This window comes from Polyodon spathula, chromosome 3 (assembly GCF_017654505.1).
Source record: "Polyodon spathula isolate WHYD16114869_AA chromosome 3, ASM1765450v1, whole genome shotgun sequence".
NCBI classification, from domain to species: Eukaryota; Metazoa; Chordata; class Actinopteri; order Acipenseriformes; family Polyodontidae; genus Polyodon; species Polyodon spathula.
The window spans coordinates 83342778-83364121 of NC_054536.1; the positions used below are offsets into that span (position 1 = coordinate 83342778).

The 21344-nt window shown below is 38.3% G+C and overlaps 1 protein-coding gene across 1 annotated transcript in view; it reads right to left on the reverse strand.

The window, feature by feature from the left end:
- The window catches only part of LOC121313515 (GREB1-like protein), a 36104-nt gene that overhangs the window by 12109 nt on the left and 2651 nt on the right, over window positions 1-21344 (reverse strand). Inside the window, exons 2-20 of the mRNA XM_041246164.1 lie at window positions 17266-17419; window positions 16227-16430; window positions 15479-15655; window positions 14813-14989; window positions 14229-14348; window positions 13976-14110; window positions 12683-12823; window positions 12396-12515; window positions 10850-10987; window positions 10259-10444; window positions 9319-9657; window positions 7060-7188; window positions 6843-6977; window positions 5060-5257; window positions 4650-4830; window positions 4205-4394; window positions 3972-4105; window positions 1737-2076; window positions 1214-1329 (exon numbers count right to left, since the gene is read on the reverse strand). Coding sequence (XP_041102098.1) covers window positions 1214-1329; window positions 1737-2076; window positions 3972-4105; window positions 4205-4394; window positions 4650-4830; window positions 5060-5257; window positions 6843-6977; window positions 7060-7188; window positions 9319-9657; window positions 10259-10444; window positions 10850-10987; window positions 12396-12515; window positions 12683-12823; window positions 13976-14110; window positions 14229-14348; window positions 14813-14989; window positions 15479-15655; window positions 16227-16430; window positions 17266-17416 — 3311 coding nt within the window. The 5' untranslated portion in view covers window positions 17417-17419. The remainder of the gene's footprint in view (window positions 1-1213; window positions 1330-1736; window positions 2077-3971; window positions 4106-4204; window positions 4395-4649; window positions 4831-5059; window positions 5258-6842; window positions 6978-7059; window positions 7189-9318; window positions 9658-10258; window positions 10445-10849; window positions 10988-12395; window positions 12516-12682; window positions 12824-13975; window positions 14111-14228; window positions 14349-14812; window positions 14990-15478; window positions 15656-16226; window positions 16431-17265; window positions 17420-21344) is intronic.

A 21344-nucleotide genomic window follows, 5' to 3' on the forward strand; every position in this document is an offset into this window, starting at 1 on the left:
CACGCAGGAATTGCATCATTTTAGCACCGGTTCAAAATTTGATAATAACCTTTCTCTCAGTGGCTCACAAGAAGATCATAATCTTAATTGGTTAATGGATTCCCAAAGTGGAAAAAATATACATTTTCTGTGTGTCAAAAAAAACAAAAAAACAACACTATTTTTAATTCTATATTGATCACAGTGCATGGAAAGCAGATTCTATTTAGTTTAACATATTTTTCATAGCATTCCATCTACTGAGAGGCAGCTCAAGTCATGCGTGTATGTGTTCACTATTTATACTTGTGTCGAACAGGATTCTATTCTTCTAGGAATAGTTAGTTCAACAGGTTATATTTTAGCAACTACAAATAAATTGCAAGAAACATGTCACATTTTCTAATGTGATTTTGCAAAGAAACGATCAGTATTGCATGACAGGCAGGATTTTCCAATCTAGCTGTATTTATTTTTTTGTTTAAAAGAGGGTACTGTGTTACTGTATGAGAAACACATTTTAGACATATTGTTATTGTATGTACCTGAAGGAATTCTGGGGCATACAGTAACAAATAAAACATTTTTTCCACCATTTAACAATTACCATATTACTTTGAATTTCCACCACCCTTGAATAAGCGGTATATTTTCAGCTATCAGATTTGTAATAAACGCTGCTCTCGATAATGAAACATGTACATTTTCTACCTACCCCACCTCAAATAAATGCAGCACCACTTTACAACATTAACCGCAGAAATAAGCTTAAATATACGCCTCCCTCAAATACCGTAAAAAAAAATAAAAAATTGTGCCTTTCGAAAAACATAGTACTTCTACTTACACTTGAAAAAGTGCTGCAGCTGTTTTTAGCAATTTAAAATAAACACTGTAATGTTAATTCAAACTAATATGTTAATTGTATTTAAATGTAATTGTGTGGTGCTGTCTTTCCATACCATTTGCCATACAAATGATCGCCCATAATATACAGTAATATTGCTAAGGAAATTGCACCAGAAAGGAACTTGATGGCACTAAAAAAAGTTTTAAACATATACACTGAGAAGAGTAACCAGAGCTTTCTGCCGCTCCATTTATTTCTGTATTCTTCCATGTGTTGGAAAATGTGTGCTAACATAGAAGAATCCTTTTTCTCAACTACTAGGCACCAGCCCTGGTGGGGCAGAGTTGTACAGTAGAAAAGAGGTATAAATTACGTGAGCAGGACCTTGGAAATGTTTCCCCAAGTGGGTCTTTTCCAGTCAGAATCACAACACACGGCAGTCCCTCCAGGTCCTCATAGGTGCGGGGAACCCATTCTTCACTTTCACAGCCTCTCCACGCCTGCAATATAGCAACAGACACAAACTTGGAATATAAATGGATCCAAAAAAAAAAAATAGTAAAGAACAAAGCCTAGTTTTATAGCATTGCTAAAATTACAAACATATTCAGAATTATCTTGCATCAAGGACACTGAAACGCACACATACCAACAAAAAATAACAACTCTGAACTAGGCATTTAACTCGATATGAAAATATTATGTTATGTTCAATTAATTCATGAACCCTGTTTTTTTTGTTTTTATCACTGATGTCTGAGATATATTGCGGAACTGAAATTGCATATAAAATAACCAGCAATGATTCTTCAAATACTGCTCCACTCTATAAAAATCTACAGAGCAATTTGTTAAATCCTAATTGTAATTTGTACCTGACATCCCTCTGTCAGCAGTATGGCCTTACCTTAATCCTGGTTATGAAGTGCTTGGCGAGGCACAGCTCGGACGAGGGGCTGCCCAGGATGACCTCGAAGCGGTACTGGAGGCCCAGCTTGTCGCGGACCTCCTCCAGCCTCTCCCGTGCCAGCATGGCCAGCTGCAGCGAGGGCACGCGAATAATGAGCATGTGGCCGCGGCCGCTGTTGTCCCTGCCTGGCATGCCGATCAGGTCGTCTAAGATACCCAGAGTCTCAGGTGTTGCGTGGTCCCTCAGGGAGGTCATGGAGGTCAGGGCCATCATGGCCTCAGTGTACTGCTGGATGAGGAGGTAGCTACGAATCACCATACTGTGCAGCCGTGGGTACCTGCAAAGGACATCGAGAGCATTGATTATTACATATTGTGTTGGTCAACCCTTGCAGAAAACTCAAAGGACAAATCGCAGGACAAATCATCTGAATACATTATTTGTAGGTTATATACAAGATTAAGCCTTTAGTGGTTTGAGCTCAACTATTAAGATGTTGTTTTTTTAGCTAAAGAAAATTTTACTGAAATCAAAGAACTAATGGGCAAATATTCAAAACGCCCTGCGTGTGTTGCAAGGGGAGTTGAAGAGATTTGTTTCCGCAAAAAAGTTGTGCTTTTGAGTGACATTCAAAATAGATTTTGCCCGTCCACTTTTTTTTGCTCTGTGTATATGCACTATTATTTTGTTTTGTTATGGTTTGGCATTTAAACAGTTTAAAATTAAATAAAAAGTGGAAAGGCACTCAGATGACTTCAGAAAGCTGACACTGATAAAAAAAAAAATAAAAAAAAAAAAAAAAACAATTCACAAACACTGGTTTGACCCATGGTCCGTGCTGTAATGATATCTAGCTATATCTAACATTATCAGCGCTGTGAAAGCAACAGAACCTGCGGTTTGTGGAGACTGCAATAAATAAATAAATAAATACATTTCTGTTTAGGCTAGACAACTGTTAGCTTAGTTTGTTTTTATTCTCTATTAATTAAATTCGATTCATTGAAAAAAGCAAAGAGAACCAGACAGTTGTTATTGTTTTTGTATATTTTTTGAATAGGGGAAGTTAGCAGGCAGTGTCCCTGCGTGGGGGTAGGGGTACAGGCAGGCAGGAACGTGTTTAAGTTCAACACCAACCCTAAATAACATGTTGTTATTAAGCAGTAGTACAAATCAGAAGCAGTGGCATTTAAAAATAACAGAAGACAGTTTTCACTTTAGTGAAGTAGGCTACAATATTTATTTTCATTAAAAACATGTTGTTTGTTGAAATTAATGTTCAGCTTTCATATTGAACCTTGTTGTGTACTACTCATTCAATCAAACCAAGTAGTGTAGGAATTTGCTTGTATCGTTCAAGACGTTTTTCAAATCACAGTCCTTCTTTCACAGCCAGTGGCATCTTTATGGCACGTAAATGGTAAACTAACTAAATGTCCCTGGCAGTGGACTGTCTCTGTTTAGTGCACGCAAGAAGTCGCTGAATAGATAAAACTGTGTTGAGAAGTGTAAGAAAACGCATTTGAGAACAAAACATTTATTGACATTTTTAACTTTCATAGCTTAAGAGGTGCTGGAGCTATGTCTTGTCAAGCCCAAGTCTTCATTTTGAAAAAAGTTGTGATGGTTATATACCTCGAGAGAGTTGTGGTTGATTTCCTGTGTTAATTCATGTTAATTTATTAATTTCTGTAGAGCTGCGATTATTTCAGTTTCTCTGCAACTCTTTTAGGTTTCAGACACTTGCGATTTTACGCATAACGCAAGCAGAGTTGCGAGAAAGATGAGAAAATTTGCAAGACTTTTGAATATTTGCCCCTAAGTTCCAGAAGTTTGGTGAATGAGGCTCAATGACTGAGCTAAATGGGTCACACAAGCTGCATTTTTGACATTATAAATGTTTATGAATGTTTAAACATTAGACAAATGGGTACCAACACACATTTTCCATTAACTTTTGATTAATGATTCACAATACTGACAATATGTAGAGCACATTAGTGACTCTAGCATTTGATCAGAATGCAGATAAACTTCTTTCAACACATGTCAATGCAATGTTTCATGCTAGTGTTTCCCCAAAGTATAGTCACTTTATCCTCTTCCCTGGGGCTATAACACCCCAGTGCTAAGCAGTTATATTTGCTGCTATGTGTAACTAGGCTAATCGTAAGTACTTATATCTGGTAACTTTTACTAAAAATGCAATATTTGAAATTGTAGTCCATTTACCTCTCCAAAAGGGTGTTCACCATTTTTTCAAAGGCATCGTCGTATCTCAGAACAGGACTCGCTACGCCCCACTGCAGGGACCTGCTGTAGTCATTCAGACCAAAATACACCTGCTCCTCTGCACCAGACTCCTCCTGACAGACAGAAAGACAGGATAATCACAACCAGCACATCAGAAGACACACAACAAGGCTGACTTCCAGTTTAAAGAGGAGGGTTAGGCCTGCACTTACGTTGCTCTCGCACAGTGGCCAATGCACCTCATTATGAACACTGATCCGGGACTGCTGTGTCTGCAGGGTGAAGGGGAAGGAGCTGACCTGCAGGACCAGGAGGTTCATCGACTCTAGAGCCTCCCTGCAGTTAATGATGCGGTCAGCCAAGCCCTGCAGATCTCCATGAGACCCTGACACTGAGATCAAGCTGGGGGAGAACGTCAACAACCAATTAGCCAACACACACACACTGCTGACCTGTTCCTGAAGCTCAGGCAGTAATCTTGTTTTTGCTACAAGTGAAAGGTCTGAGTGTTCTTGTGTTGTACTGCAGTTTTGTTCTGTGTGTATAATGTAGACGAGCTTCTGCATAGATATCACTAGACACTATTGCAGTCTCCTGTAATTAGTTTGTAGTTACAGGATAAATCCAATCCGCAGAACATTCCTTACAAAATCGTACCTGGTCAAATCCACGTGAGAATTGTCGTGAATCAAGACAAACAGGGTATACGGATTCTGCTTGACTTTCCTTACAAAGGCTTCAAACTTGCTGTGAACATCGTTGTCTAACCGAACAACATATTTTTCTGCTTTCTGGTGGGTGGCGGCTGCTTCCTCAAGGCCCAGATCCACCAGAACTCCTAGAGAGCAGCACAGGAGAAAAGTCAAGAAAGGTCAAGAAACGTTTCAGAACTGCATACTGCAAGTGCTGGCGTTAAAGTCCCATCAGTTTTGTCTCTTTTGCTGCTAACATGGGTAAGTACATAAAAGAAAAATTAAGCGATTAGTTTACTAAGCCACAAAGTCCCAGCCCAAAATAAGAGCTAAGGTTGAACATCATTCAAACTGTATCTCGCTCTTTCTACCTACCTGATTGTCTGACTCGCTGTGCAGTCTGGTGGAAGAGGACCTCGGAGGGGGGCACTAGGATCATGAAGTCCACTTTGCAGAAACGGCCCAGGTCCAAGCTCTGGATGCCTGAGTCAGCTATGGAGCACACCTGGGATAAAAGCTTGCGGGCTACATTCAGCTGTGCAGCGTAAATCTGGAACACTTCATTGCCGGAGCCTGGAGAAACACAGTAAGACTTTACTGTATGATTCATTATTGGACTGGTATTCAGCACCATTTACAAAACATGTTTAAGCCAGAGGCGCGCTGTGTTTCACACCGCTTGTATTTCTAATGAATGCAGACCTGTCAACTCTCCCTTATTTGATGGGACTCTCCCGTGTTTTGGACACTTATCCCAGACAGATTTTCTCACATATTTTACTCACAACTATACTGTTAAACCCCATTATGTCAGCAACCTTTTAGTTCTGCAAAAGGCATGTAAGTCTGTGGTTACTGCAATCCCCATCTGTACCTAGCAGGGTTTAGGACCCAGGGGAGACCTGCGACAGAAATCAGTGCATGAGGCAAACTCACATAGTTGACTATCTACGATAGCTACGTGTGCAATAAGCCTTCCTTGTCGGGTAAAAATAAATAAATAAATATATTGATGCAAATGTCAAGCTTCTTGAACAACAACATATTCTCACATAATCCTAAGCAACACTGGAAAAAGACATACATTCTGTGTACTATGCAGGAATGATGTTTGTGGTAAGCACAACAGATCACAAAACACCAAAAAGCCAGCGATGATCAGAAAACCAACGCTTTAATTAATAACATCTTTGGTCGCCAAAGGAAAAATGGAGATCAAGAAAGTTGCAAGTGTAGAGACCTCTACATGCTGTTACTAGTTCAGCACATCTGTAGTAAACATGTTCCCTGACTCACAAATTGCAAAGTATTCTGCAGGAAAGTCTAAAAATCACACAAATAGTGAAAGAGCGTGTCTATTACAATTTTTGAATCGACATTGCTTTAGAAATTCAGATTGAGTGACAATATGTGTTCATATACAGCAATTGTGTGTTTGTTTAAAACAGAAGACAGTTGACAATGAATTGTTTCTGATAGCAGAATTATTGCCTCTGCCTGCTTCTCTAGTTACTGTTTTTCCCATCACAGTATGTTAACTCTACTCGTAGACAATCCATTAATATTAACTACAGTGAAAAACTTCCCCATGTTTTCTTAATTTTGTTAAATAGAACCTTAATTGTTTTCTTTTTGTTTTAGAAAACTAATTTCCACAACTTTCATTTGAGAGAATTATTTGTAAATCTAATATAAACTGTATTTGTAGCTTTGTAACCTAAAGTCTCATCTAAAAAAAAAAACATATCCTGTCATAGGAGAACTTTTTGAAACCAGGTAACACTCTATAGCAGCGGTTCTCAAACTTCGCAGCACTGCAACCTCTCTCTACCATTAAAAAATACTTTGCGACCCCACAGCCCTGTGTTACTGCAGAATAGTTAGTACTGATAAGTAAAAAGAGCACTGCAAGGCAATATCAACAAAACTAATATAGTAATTGCTTATTTTCACAGCCAACAGTATAAAATAAATAACACATTTAAAAAAAACTACATTATTAATGGGAGGGGTGAGCCTGCATGAATGAACACAAATGCTTCAATTTGGGATGTTTACAAAAACAAGCATTGCAGGGGTAAGTAGAATTTATTTTATAAAACAAAATCATTTCTCTCTACTAAGAATAGTGTGAAGTGGTTTAAGCGCCAGGCCTCACCCATGTCCTGCATTGGCACCATGGCAACGGCTTCCTGCGACTGAACGCAGTCGTGAACAGTGCCATGGAAAGGCACAATAACCTTATCGCCTCTCCTCTGCTGAAACCGCTCCAGCTGTTTGTCTAAATGATCTCCTGGAATACAGAAAAAAAGAATATATCTGCACCCAGACTTGTTCAAAGAGCAAAAGTAAGTAAAAAAAAGGATTCAACTTACCTAATGAGGTAGTTTTGAAATGTGAAGCAAGGATGCTGACTTTCCCAGTGATCAGCTCATAACTGATCTCTTTCAGGAACTCGCTAGTGGTAAGTGTGCTCTCTGCGAGTGCCCTGGACTGATACTGACCTGGATTTAGACGCGAGAAAGGGTCAGGAAAAACACCATTTACCAAAATTATATTTTATTTCAGCATGTGTATTTTAACACTGCCAAGCACTCACTTTTAATGGTCCTAATGTTTGTGTGTGTGTGTATACACATACATACATACATACATACATATATATATATATATATATATATATATATATATATATATATATATATATATATACAGTATTATATATATACATATATATATATATATATATATATATATATATATATATATATATATATATATATATATATATATATATATATACAGTGCCTTGCAAAAGTATTCAGACCCCTGACCAATTCTCTCATATTACTGAATTACAAATGGTACACTGAAATTTCGTTCTGTTCGATATTTTATTTTAAAACACTTAAACTCAAAATCAACTATTGTAAGGTGACATTGGTTTTATGTTGGGAAATATTTTTAAGAAAAATAAAAAACTGAAATATCTTGCTTGCATAAGTAATCAACCCCCACACATTAATATTTGGTAGAGCCACCTTTTGCTGCAACAACAGCTTTAAGTCTTTTGGGGTAAGTATGTACCAGCTTTGCACACAGTGTCGGAGTGATTTTGGCCCATTCATCTTGGCAGATTTGCTCCAGGTTGTTCAGGTTGGTTCGACGACGCCTGTGGACCGCATTTTTCAAATAGTGCCACAGATTCTCAATGGGATTGAGATCAGGACTTTGACTTGGCCACTGCAGGACATTCACCTTTTTGTTCTTGAGCCATTTCAATGTTGCTTTGGCCTTGTGCTTGGGATCATTGTCCTGCTGAAAATTGAATTTCCTCCCAAGCGGACTGAAGCAGATTCTCTTGCAGTATTTTCCTGTATTTTGCTCATTCCATTCTTCCTTCAGTTGTGACAAGATGCTCAGCCCCTGTTGATGAGAAGCATCTTCACTGTAGGGATGGTGTGTCTTGAGGCGTGGGCAGTGTTAGGTTTGCGCCACACATAGCGCTTTGAGTTTTGGCCAAAAAGCTCTATCTTGGTATCATCTGACCACAAAACCTTTTCCCACATCTCAGCTGGGTCACTCTCATGCTTTCTGGCAAACTCCAGACATGCTTTCAGATGGTACTTTTTGAGTAACTGCTTCTTTCTTGCCACCCTCCCATACAGGTCAGTGTTATGCAGAGCTCTTGATATGGTTGACTGGTGCACCATTACTCCACTCCCAGCCACTGAACTCTGTAGCTCCTTCAAAGTGATTGTTGGCCTCTGCGGCTTCTCTCACAAGTCTCCTTCTTGTTTGAGTGCTGGGTTTTGAGGGACAGCCTTTTCTTGGCAGTGCCTGGGTGGTGTGATGCAGCTTCCACTTCCTGATTATTGATCCAACTGTGCTCACTGGGATATCCAAACATATTATATCATATCATATTATTATATTATATTATTTTGTACCCTTTCCCTAATCTATGCATTTGTATTACTTTATCTCTAACTTCTGTAGAATGCTCTTTGGTCTTCATTTTCCTTCAGATTCACAGCCTTACCAATGATCCTTCAACAGTGGGGTTTTTATTCAGAAAATGTGACAGCAACGTTAATGGTTCACAGGTAGAGGCCAATGGTAAGGTAATTGTGTCTCGTTAGGGCAATTTCTTTTATCGGTGCAAACTGGGAGCTTCCACAGCACAGGGGTTGAATACTTATGCAAGCAAGATATTTCAGTTTTTTATTTTTCTTAAAAATATTTCCCAACATAAAACCAAAGTCACCTTACAATAATTGATTCTGAGTTTCAGCGTTTTAAAATAAAATATCAAACAGAACGAAATTTCAACGTACCATTTGTAATTCGGTAATATGAGAGAATTGGTCAGGGGTCTGAATACTTTTGCAAGGCACTGTATATACACATACATGCATACATACACATCATATATATATATATATATATATATATATATATATATACACACACACACACACACACACACACACACACACACACATACATATATATATATATATATATATATATATATATATATATATATATATATATATATATATATATATATATATATATATAATGCAATTTACACATAAACTCAACACACTCCAAGCCTGTTAAGCATCTACCTAGGACCAGCACACAGAACTCATTTCCTCGCATCTTGGAGGTGCAGATCACAACAACATAGTCAGGCAGGCGCTGCTGAGGCGGGACCTCGCTGAGGGAACGAAGCGTCTCTGAAATGCCCTCCCCCAGGGAGTTGTGGGTTACAAGGACGTGCACAGAGTCTCTGGAGACGCTGGCGGTGAGGCGGGCCAGCCAGGGCAGCTGAGCCTGAGAGACTGAGTAACAGGATGGCAAGCCGGCGCTGGGCAGCAGAGACGAGTGCTCCTGCAGGGGTAGCCCCTGCATGGCCTTGAGGACGATCTGCTCAAACTCCTCCCGCAGTGGGATCTGATCGGAGCCTGCAAGCAATGGCAAACAAAACAGCTGAAGAAGAGATTTATTCTTCTAAACAGATACATCTTAATGCAACTGAAGTAACACGGTAATATAAACAACAGGACAAATGTCTGGTTCAAAGGTTTTAAAAGTTTAGAAGATTAAAAGTGAGGTTAAAGAGTACAGTAAATGTTCGCTTTGGTATTATTCCTTATTATTATATTACTGCATATTTGGTGCTTTAAAAAGGCTGAGAACTGAAGTAAGAGCAAACAAACACACAACTAAGCTAGCATCACTAGCCACACCCATGAATGCCTAAGAATAGCCATGGAGCTTACAGAATTGTCATTAGGTGAGGTGGGAGGCATCAAATAGCTTTGGGGATGAATACAAAAAAAAAAAAAAACACTGCAAGCTCTAAAGAAATTTCTAGGAGCCATTTTAATTCTGCCTAAGGCTCTTAGACCATTAGCAAAACCCAAAGCACTTTGAGATATTAAACAAGTCTGTTAATCTCCAGACTGCCTTCTTCTGCAGTAAAGACCAACATAGGTGGTTGTACAGGGGTATTACTGATTTTGCAAAGTAGCTGCTCAAGGCTTTGCAATTCTTGTGCCTTACCTAATCTAACCAGGTACTGCAGGGTCAATAAGATCATACTCTCCACACTCAGTAACTGGCTGATAGCCATGCCAAGCTTCTCCAGAGTCTTGCCGTTCAGCTGGGAGTTCTTGTAGCAGTTGACCAGTAGTGGGCTCACCACTATATCTCCCACATTGCCATAGAAATACGGTAAAGTGCCATAACCTGAAATAAAACAAAATGACAAGAAACAGCTGTTAATCCCAGCCCTGCACATTCACCTTTCACCTTCCTCCATACAGCATCAGCTCAGTTCCACTGCCCACAGATGTAGTCTTGGAGGATGACAAATACTATTTATACTGTATTCTCCTTAAGCACATATGCTACCTAGACCCTGCTGTGTGTATTTAACAAGAGATTGCAATGTGTGCATATACAAGATTAAAAAACTATACATTTGTGAAGCAAACCTCAACTTTCTAATATATGATAACAAAAACATACACTACCCTTTAATACTTTTTTTTTTTTTTTAACCAAATTGAAAAGGGTTTACTATAAGAAATTAAAAAATATGACATTTCTTTGGAGAGGACCTGGGGTGTAAAGGTTAATTCACACTCTTACCAATGAGAATAACTGGTCTGACTCCTGAGTCGTTGAGCAGATTCTCAGGTACAATCACTGTCTCTGCTGCGGGAATGGCCTGAGGCTGGAAGACGCCAGACACCATGGGCTGAGGAGCAGGGGCCGGCAACAGTGGCTCTGCGAGGAAAACAAAAACACAGGAAAACAATGCTGTTTATATCCCAGCAACCTTCCGGAAAGTCCTGATCTTCAAAGTAAAAACAAATGGTGGCATAAATACTACAACACCGGGGAAGGGTCCCTATGGTGAATCTTCTTATATTTCCCAGTGAGGTGTGATATTTATCCTAATTATGTCAGAAGAGGTCTTTTGTAAAACATTTCCTAATGTCACAAATGCAATTAAAAGCATATATTACAAGGGCCCATCAGCTTTTGTTTTGTGTTTTTCAAAAACTTGTGGAATTTGAAACCAAAGTGATGATAATCTTCCAAGATACTATCTAGATTCAATTACAGTGTATTCCCACTTACAGTTCTAAAAAGCTTAGGAGAACAAATTGCATACTTTTCCTCAGCTGCCGTGTTTTTGAAATGGAACCTCCCCATGCTTGGTATGTGTGTTTAAGATCGAAATGAGTGCAAACGCAAGAATAACAAGCAATCCACTGGGATGCCATTGTCAACTATGTTTACATGTTTAGAACAAAGAGGATAGGGTTGTGACCTAAACACATTAAAGGTCATGGGTTTTGCATTGTCTTTTAACCTGCAATTTAGTCCTACAGCCAAAAGATGTCGATATAGCCTCCACAGTAAGCCACGTAATGAGAAATCATTAAATAATCATCCCATTACATTAACCATTTTAATTGGTCATCTCATTTCTAACAAGTATGTATTAGCAGATTAATAAACAGAATGCTGTAGATGGCAACTGATATTTATTTAACCCTTTCATCCCTATGAATGCGTATAACAAGATTTTAAAAGGAAGTTTTGTCAATATTATTTCATATAACCAGTACACTTTTATGCAAACCATTTAATTTTGAAACAAATGAATAAAATGTTCTTGATATCTGGATCTCACCAGGCACAAATATATATTTTTAGTCAATAGATGAGAAGATATTGTTTTTTTTAATGCATTTCCCGTTTCTGGCACCGATCCCTGAACACTATACATATAATAACCATGTATTGGAATCTGTGCATTCTGTAACATATGTAAGCTGTCTATTTATTTATTTATTCTTTGTTTAGTTTTTATTGGTTTTATTCAGATAAAGGGAGGTTTTTGTGCCAACAGCACTGTCCCGACCAATTATCCTGGGTATTAAAAAGGGACCCTCTGGCTTGAGAGGTCATAGGTTCAATACCTGCACAAGTCAAACACATTTGTACACATAAAATTAGAATTAGGAGGAATGGTACACATCCGGAGGGCATGTAAGCTATATTCATATTTTAATAGTTTGGTTCTATAGCTTGCCGCAGCAAACATGTGGTCTCAGCAGCAGAAGCCCTACAGAGTCGGAACGCTGGACAGGGTTGTGATCGAGTGGCTCCCATGTGGCGTTACCTGATGATTGGGCTACAGGGTGGATTGCAGGAACAGGGATGGCTGTGGCAGGAATCGGCACTGGAGAACCAGGGTACCAGCCGCGATGCCTTTTCTTAGGAGGTCCGGCGCTCATTGCTACTGGGAAGCGGCAAAGTGGGAGAAAGAGCAAGAGAACTGTTTTATATATATATATATATATATATATATATATATATATATATATATATATATATATATATATACTACTTATTATACTATATTAAGTAACTGCACAATAGGGTACACTAGAAAAAGAGAAGAGTCACCTGGGTCTGCAGCGCTGTAGCCAGGACTGTGTGAGGTGGAATGAGCCAGCGATTGAGGTGGTTGTGATGAGCTGGACATGGAGGCCCTTTCTCCATTACTCAACCCGTTAGCACAGCCATTAACACGTGCTGCAGCGTAAGCTGAAAACACAGACACACACACACACACAAAACTCTTTTTATTCTACAAGAACTGATTAATACATTATTTATACTTTGTAAGCAAAATAAAAAAGTAAACAATTCATAATGACTGTCGGGATGGAAACGTACAGATCAAATGGCTTTAAAGCAGGTAATGGAATAGTCGGTCAAAGTTTAGAGGTTTGGAGGAAAAGGACATTTTTTATTGCTACTTTTTTTATAAAGGCATACCAACATTTTTATAGCAATTTGGAATCTACCATTGCATTTGCACCATGGCAGATTATCTAATTAAAGACACCAAAATACATACATTTATTAGAAAAGCTAAGAAATGCAGAGATGCCAACCCAAAAGCACATGCAGGTACTGCATTGTATAATTACATAGAAGAATGAAATGAAATTGGAAGTAAGAACCACAGGAAATCTTTAAAAAAAAGTGCCTGTTGATTGATTGATAGATTGCTTAGTGGTAAAACACAGTTGGTTATGGACTACTGCTGTTTTTCATGTGTACTATTGATTGGGAACTGTAACCTGACTGCATCTGTCTTCTGTTGATGACCTGGCTTGTCAATAGGACTCTCTTGGAACAGGTGCAGCTCAAGGGAAACTCAGCCTTGAGAATACATTAAAGTCCTGCTCCTCTTTATCAATGGCTTTTAGTGTTGCTAGGCAGCAACCAAACATCTCCATGACCCCACAGCCATCATCGATTACAAAATTGGTTTAACAAAGAAAAGCTTGAAAATTAAGGCAGCTCTTTGCTGTTACACAATATATAAAAGGCCCTGTTCATTTTCTCAAATAATGGTAACTGAGGTTATCTGTAAACAAGGATTACAGTACGATATGGTCATTGCAAGAGCGAGAAAGGGATAAATTCTCAAAGCTATTTACTCCATAAAGACTTCAGCACCTTTTTGGTCTGAAAGAAAAAACATTTCTAATTTACATTTCTAAATAAACAATTTTAGACTAATCACAAGCCTCTACATTAAATGTCACAGCTGCTTATTTCTGGATTGGTAATTTTATTGAGCGCATTTCTACTATCTAATAAAATTGTGCTAAAAACAATTTGAAGTAAATGGCTTTCAGAATCTAGCCCATAGTACATTATGAGGGTATGAGTAAAGAGTCTAACCTGCGGCTTGATTCTTTGTCACAAGCTGCGAGGACACAACTGGAGGTTTCGCAAGGCTGCGATCTCTGGACATGTCCAGACTTCCATTTAAGCTGACTGTGGAGGAAGTCTGTGTCCGACTGGATGGAGAGTCTGCTGCAAGAGAGTCTCTGTTGTTAGGGCAGTGTATTTGGTGTTTTTCCTGTATGGAAACGCTTGCAGTTTATATATGTGATCCATACCTTGATCTATCCAGAATCACATAAAAACACACCTGTGTGAATGAAGGCCGAACTGTAGCCGTTACTCGCTCCGGTTTCTTGACTCTTAGTTGGGGACGTTGAAGAACTTGGTTTAATAGACGACAAGCCTGCCGATTGTCTTGCTTTACATTCTAATGATGATAAAGTGATAATTACTTGCTGTATTTTAAGTTTTTTGCTAAATGCTTAGTTATTACAGACATTTATCTTCTTCACATATTTCTATGTTACAAAATCTGTACGTGCAGAAGCATAGTATTAGTATACCAGTACCTATATTAATATTCCAACTCTGTAACAAATGTGTCTTGAAAAGCTCGACAGAAGAATATTCCCATATTTCTTAAAATATTTTTTTCATTAAAAAACATTTCAGAACTAACAAGAAAACATTTCCCCGCAAAAGTATTATTGGACACAGTCTGGCATGCTGTATTTTAAAAGTAAAGAGACATTAGACAGCCACGTAGTAAGAGAGTGATTTCTTTTAAATGATACTTAGCCAACTGTGTTACCAAGTGTTCCGATTTGGCAGCATGCAAACAAACACCCAAGCAGGTGGGTGCAAGGACACTTTGCAGAGCGATGTCAATACCTTTCCAGCTGATGAGCAGTCCTTTAGACAGAGCACCCTGAGAGTTCTTCACCAGGTAATACTTTAAGTGCTTCTGCTTCTTTGGCTGGGTGGCCAGCTTAAGGTTGATGTGGTTTGAAAACTCAGTGAAGTAGCGGAATCCTTTCTCCCCACAGCCTACACAATTTCCTGAAAATCCTGTTTAAAATAAAATAATAATATTTAAAAAAATACAAAAAATGAACCTTTCTTTTTATAACATACTTTAATGATCTAGAGAGAGGCAGATCCTAATACTGTTGCTCTACAATTGTATTTATTGGGGACCTCAATATGCAGTATTTTATGCAGTAAATTTAGTAAGAGGGCCAATAAGTCTCGCCTGGGGGTAAACCCCAGCTGGATAAACAGATAATTATATCTGACCCATCAGCGGGTCAATAAAAGCAGCATGTATTGGGATAAAACATTAATTGCCATTGTCTTTTTTTTACCTAATGACTACACAACTTTTTAATATTTAATCCCTGCTTCAAAAGTAAGTCCTGTTTTTATCTGACCAATGATTATGTTAATAATTAAGTAAAGTAAAACTCTTTGTTATTTGCATAGTTGATTAACATTTAAACATAATAACCAAAAATTACAAAGGGAACCACTTGACATTAATGCCCATCAAAGACTTACCTAAAAGTGCATTTTTTCCATTCTCATCCGGCAGGAACCTTTTGTCTACTGCACAGACAAGTATGTGCTCGGGGATGTTTGGTGACTTGGCACCAACCAACTCGAACCCTGCTGGGACTTCAACCTGCTCCATACTCACAGACACCAGCCGCAAGTCTCTACCAGCCTGACAGAAACCTGAAAAGGCGGATGCAAAGGAAGATTATAGGATGACATGTGGCAGCACAACCCAAAAAAATGCAATCACTACATGGGGCGGTTTTATTTATGCCTTATTTAAATGGCTAGTTTGAGGAATGAGTTTGTAAGTGGTCAAACACTGAACAAAAAGCTGGAGATCTTGGGCATAAATCCCTGTTCATATACATATTCACTGTGTTCACATGGGCAAATCCTTTGACCATCATGTCCTTCAGTTACATAGAGTGGTATAGTATGTCCGTTGCTGAGAAAATGTGCTTCTGAAAAGCACTGGAACACATGGAGATGTACAAACATTTATCAAGGACAGTCCAAACATGACACATCCATTTGCCTGTGTTTTCACAGATGTTTCAAAACTTAGGTACAAGGCAATCAAATCAATGGTGTTCCAAAAGTCATGCTGTGAGCAAGTGGCTAGTGAGCAAGTGGCTAAACTGAAATTTAATTCCCAGTTGAATGATACATCTAATAAGCCATAGCATCCATTTAGAAAGAAAAGAAAGAGAAAGCAAGACATTTTAATCCATTCTGGTTTCATAGTTACCGTCCACAGTGCAAGAACCTTCGGGGGCTGGTTTCTCTGTGTAGGGGATTGGGGGGCTATTGGTTTCGGACATGTCTTCATCCTCCTCCTCCTCCTCTTGGTCCACTCGGTTGGTGTCTTGTTCGTTCACAAGCTCCTGGTTACCCCTCTCTAGGTGATGTAGGGAAAGCGCCTTGTTCAGCTCCTCAATCTTTGGCTTGATGTCTGATGAAGCAACCAAATGTCTCTTAACACAATTTACTGAGCTCATTATCATTCACAAATTATAATAATAACTAGAATAATGTATTCCGATATCTGCAGCCATGACCTAACATGTCTCTCAAATCCACAGAAATATACAGAAAGTGACTACATTTTGGTTAATATGTCAAGTGTTTCTCCCAACAGTGTTTTCAGAACAAAATACTGTCTAATATATGGCAATCTTTAGACGGACATTGTTGGATCAATGGTTTTGCTTCTTGGTCAATGGTACTTTAAGAAAGGCGAAATAAGACAGGCTATTTTGACCTGCTTGTGATTACACAGATTTACTTAACACAATTGAAACCCAATTCGTACCAAACTACTCTACTTAATTCTACAAAATGTTACCCACATTTTATCTAAATTAGTTGACTGGTTCTACTACTATTGAGAGAACATCGAAAACAATGAATCAGCTTGGAGGTCAAGATTCAAAGGTTTCCCAGTCTTTGCATATGCCTTAGTCTACCTGTGAGACAATGACCTACATAACCTTCTTAGTTTGTTTGCTTTGGATTGTGAAAGTCAGGCATACAGACGTGCAGACAGAAGAAAATCATAATTTTATTATACTATGCTCTGTTTTTTGGCTGCAGATAAATATGTTAATAACTGAACTGAAAAACACTACTGTAAGGCAGATAACATGCCCTGAATTAAAAGGCATCCCCTTTTATTTCTGATTACAAATAAATTGTTCTGTGTATTCCAAAAGCACGCTGTTAAAACTAAAGGTTTGGTTACAGCTGAAGCCTTGGTGTGCTGTCACAGCTCAGTGATGTCACAGTACCTTCCAAGTTAAGAGTTTGTTGCTCAAGGTAGAGCTGAGAGAACACAGGCCGAGGGACGACACTGTTTGAACGGAGAGATGTCTCGATGGAACTGTGAAGAGCCTCTTCAAAGCGAGTTGATTTCAGTTGCCCTGCGTATGAATTACCCATTGTCTGGTTAAAGATAAAAAAAACACAAGCACACACGAAACCAATTAGTCTTCTTTTGAACAAGGGGTCAAATTCAAATTCAAATGTATTTATTTAACCAGGATAGAACCACTGAGATGTACATCTCATTTCCAGGGGGGTCGTGGCAAGAAAAGGCAGCAAGAAATAACATTATAAAATAAATAAATCATTCATATAGGACAAAAAACAGTTCAAGCAATCATAAAAGCATTGATACAAAGAAAAGCATAAAAAGTTGAGCAATTTGAATTGACATCACCCTGGTCGTAGTCCATATTTACAGGACTTCCAACCCTGGTCAGATTTATAATAAACACTTATGAGTGATTCAAATGTTATTGTGAAGAGGCCGTTTTTATGTTTGAAGGCAATCAGTTCCAAAGATGAGATGCCGGATATACAAGGCACACTGGCCCATATTGGATCTCAATTTAGAAATTTTAAAAGCAGACACATCATTTGATCTTAGTGCACAGGTAGAGTTACAAGTCTCTAACAGAGACGTGAGGTAGCTTGGAGCATTCCCAGTAATAAACCTTATGGACTAAACACAAAAAATGACAGAGCTTTCTATTCTCCAAACCAAGCATGGCCCTCTCAAGATTGAAAGCCTGTGTCACTCATCTAGAAAGTTTTTAAATTAGAAATGAGTCAGCAACAGAGCCTGTACAACTAAAGTGAAATGTAAAGATTCAATACTCTTACAATTACCTTTTATTTAAGCAGACTGGCAGCCACATTGAAAAAATACAAAATATTTTCACATAAAACAAATGAATCAAGAATGTTATATTAGTTTTAAATCTTTTTCAGGTAGGGATACGAGTCAGTTTTGATCGTTTTTTTATCAACTCTTTCAGCTGTTAGTACTCGGGCCCGACACAAGCCCCCCAGAAATATACGCAAATTTCTTGTTTATTATGCTGGTTTATTAGAGCCCGTTACAAAACATGGGTAAGGCTCTTACACTTGATTTCAATCAACATATCAATAGAATGCAGCAACAACGTAATCAGACAATTAAAACTAATTTCAATATATGCACAGTAAATTAAGCTATCTTAATAAACTGAACTGCTCACAGAAGCATCCAATTTAAAGCACTCAGACTCCAAATAGTAGGCTACAACGTCTCTTTGAATCCAGGTGATAGTAAGCAGTCTTTCTCAAATTACTATCAAGCATCCCCTTCACTTGTTTTGCAGCTTTGCCCAGTTTAGTGCTTACTCAGTGTCAAGATGGTTCATCAACAGACCTAAAAAGTAAACAGCCCAAGACATCTAAACATCCAGACTAAGTATGAAGCTGTGGTTATCCCTACTGAGGGCTGTCGGACTCAATCAGGTAAGTCTTGTCATATCTTTTGATTAATGTTAATATATTAAAATTATTAATGGATGTTAATATGAAGCACCTACAGGCAGAAAGGTGTGCAATGAGCTCTTGAAAATGGTGCTGGCTTAGTGCCGAGACTGTTGCCGCATTTTCATTCTACAAATATTTTGGGTTTGGTTTCAGTTCGGTTCTATCTTTTGTCGGTATCGTTTGGTTTGGAATTACACGACAATGTTGGTTTCAGTTTGGAAACTCCTAACCGTTGCATGATCCGGGTAAAAAGCCTCTTATTCTTACCAGCATATTTTAAAATTGCTTATCGTTCTATTAATTCGTATTCTGGATTATTTTTATGGAAACACTGGAAAGTGGGGTACTTGAAATCAAAATGAGGTGGTTTTGTTTCTTTACATAACTCCTGTCTCTTTTTTTCTCCCCTTCATCTCTCTCCTTCACCCCCCCATGCCAACACATCTGTTGTGGCTCAAAGGTCAGCCCCCTCATGTAGCAGGTGGCTAATGTGCCAGGAGTCAGGAAGTGAGAGGCAGCCCATGAGATGTACACTTCAGCAGGGGGCAGAGTGTTTGCTAAAGTGGCTCAATTGGCTGAAAAGCTCTTCAAGCACAGCAGGCTTCCGACAGGCCTTGCAAAGGAACAACACGAGTCACACAGGTCAATAGCTGCTGCTGCGAAGGCTATTCATGCCACAAGCTGTCAATAAACTGATTCCTTTTACAAGGTCCCACCCCCCGTCCCCCCCTACACACACACACACACACACACACACACACACACACACATATACACATATTTAATTGTACCAACTGTTAATTTAGTTTTACTCTCTCAGCAAGAATAGAAAGTTAACCTTCAGATAATTAATGAAATAAAATGGACATAAAAAACACATTAGTTTACTGGTCTACAATTTTGAGCTGTTTTCTTTACTAGACCTTTGTACCATTTTGCAGCAATGAAAAAGTTAGCAGTTTAATATTAAGCCTAATGTTTACCAGCACTACAGATATGGGAAAACCAGCCCTATCTAACTAAACTTTTTTAAGAGACTGATCTGTGAGGCTTAAAGTACCCTATCAGCATGTAAATTGGAGTAAGTGCTGTAGCTTTGTATTAAAGAACCAAGTTGGGTGAGCAGCTTGCAGCTTTGTGTGTCCTCAAGTTCCAAGGCAGATATGTTGAACTTTACTTCTGGAGCAAAAAAAATAAAAAAGAATCCACAAGAGTCCCATAAATAAAATCACCACAGTAAGCACAACTTGTTTGTCTTTTTTAATTACATTCGGCAAACAGTGAAGTAAAAGCAGTCCCTGTTGATCTCATATCTACATACTTAGATTACTGATAACTTTGTAACACAATGAAAAGCTTGCATTTCCTCAAATACAAAAACAAACAAAAGATACTCTGGCTTGATTTAACTTAAACTCCCTCATTGAATCCACTAGTCCAAGGTCAATTTGAAAGACTGAGATAATATACCCTTAACTAGACTTGCTACAGTGTAAAGGTGAATGGCACCTATGCTTTCCAGTCCATCTGTCTATATACTTCTCACTGATCTCTTGCCTGATTTCTGTCTATTTTGCTGTCTTTCTTGTTCTTTGCTATTTTTTCTTTGAACTGTTCTTTTTATCTTTGCTTTTGCATATGTATAGTTTTAAATAAGAAAAATATAAAATAATACAAACAACCTCCATGACCTTGTATTAATCAGTCACTGGTGAACTATTTTAAGCAGGTTAAATATTAACCAGTTTTAAAATCATCTCTATCTATTGTGTGCTGCAGACTTAAGCTCCTATGTCACTAATTACTGATATCCTCTACTATAAAGTAATAATACTGCCATTTCTTACAGTTGGAGGTTTTTAAATGGATAGAGATAACTGTCATAAACATTGATGAGGCTGGCTTGAATTTGGTACTGTCAAAGCCTGTGGAGTACTATGGAAGTGTCCAGTGTCTTATTCTGATGAGACTGTACTCTGTTGGGAGAATATATTATATATATATATAATATATATAGATATAGTATATATATATATATATATTATATATATACTACAATTCTATTCGAATAGTTTATCAATACGTGCTGACGAGTGTTTTTTTGTCATGTAAGGACGTACAGTCACACGAATGATGTGAAGCAGAGATGGGCTCTGTTGCATTAAACAATGTTAGGCACAATAGTGAAAAGTTAGTTGCGCTGTCCTTCATTGTGTTCAATCGATCTTTAATGTGCCCGTGCGATAAGTTTGCTTTGTTGCTGGGAGTCAAAAACTGAAAAGACCAGGGATCTGTGCCTTGAAGCAGAAAGCATTTTTCTGGCACGTGCTAAGTCCCTGGGTGCCTGACCTTTTGCTTCTTTCCTAACAAGCATAGGGTTCTGAGGCTAACCCCCTTCTTATCCTGAACAACTACAACACTTAACTTCCGAGGTTTGTTTGTAAGAAAAGTCTGTGCAACTACCCTACAGAATTCAGAGTGAGTGGGAGAGATAAACAAACTTGGCTAAAAGTGGAAAGAAATAATAATAAAAAAAAGGCTC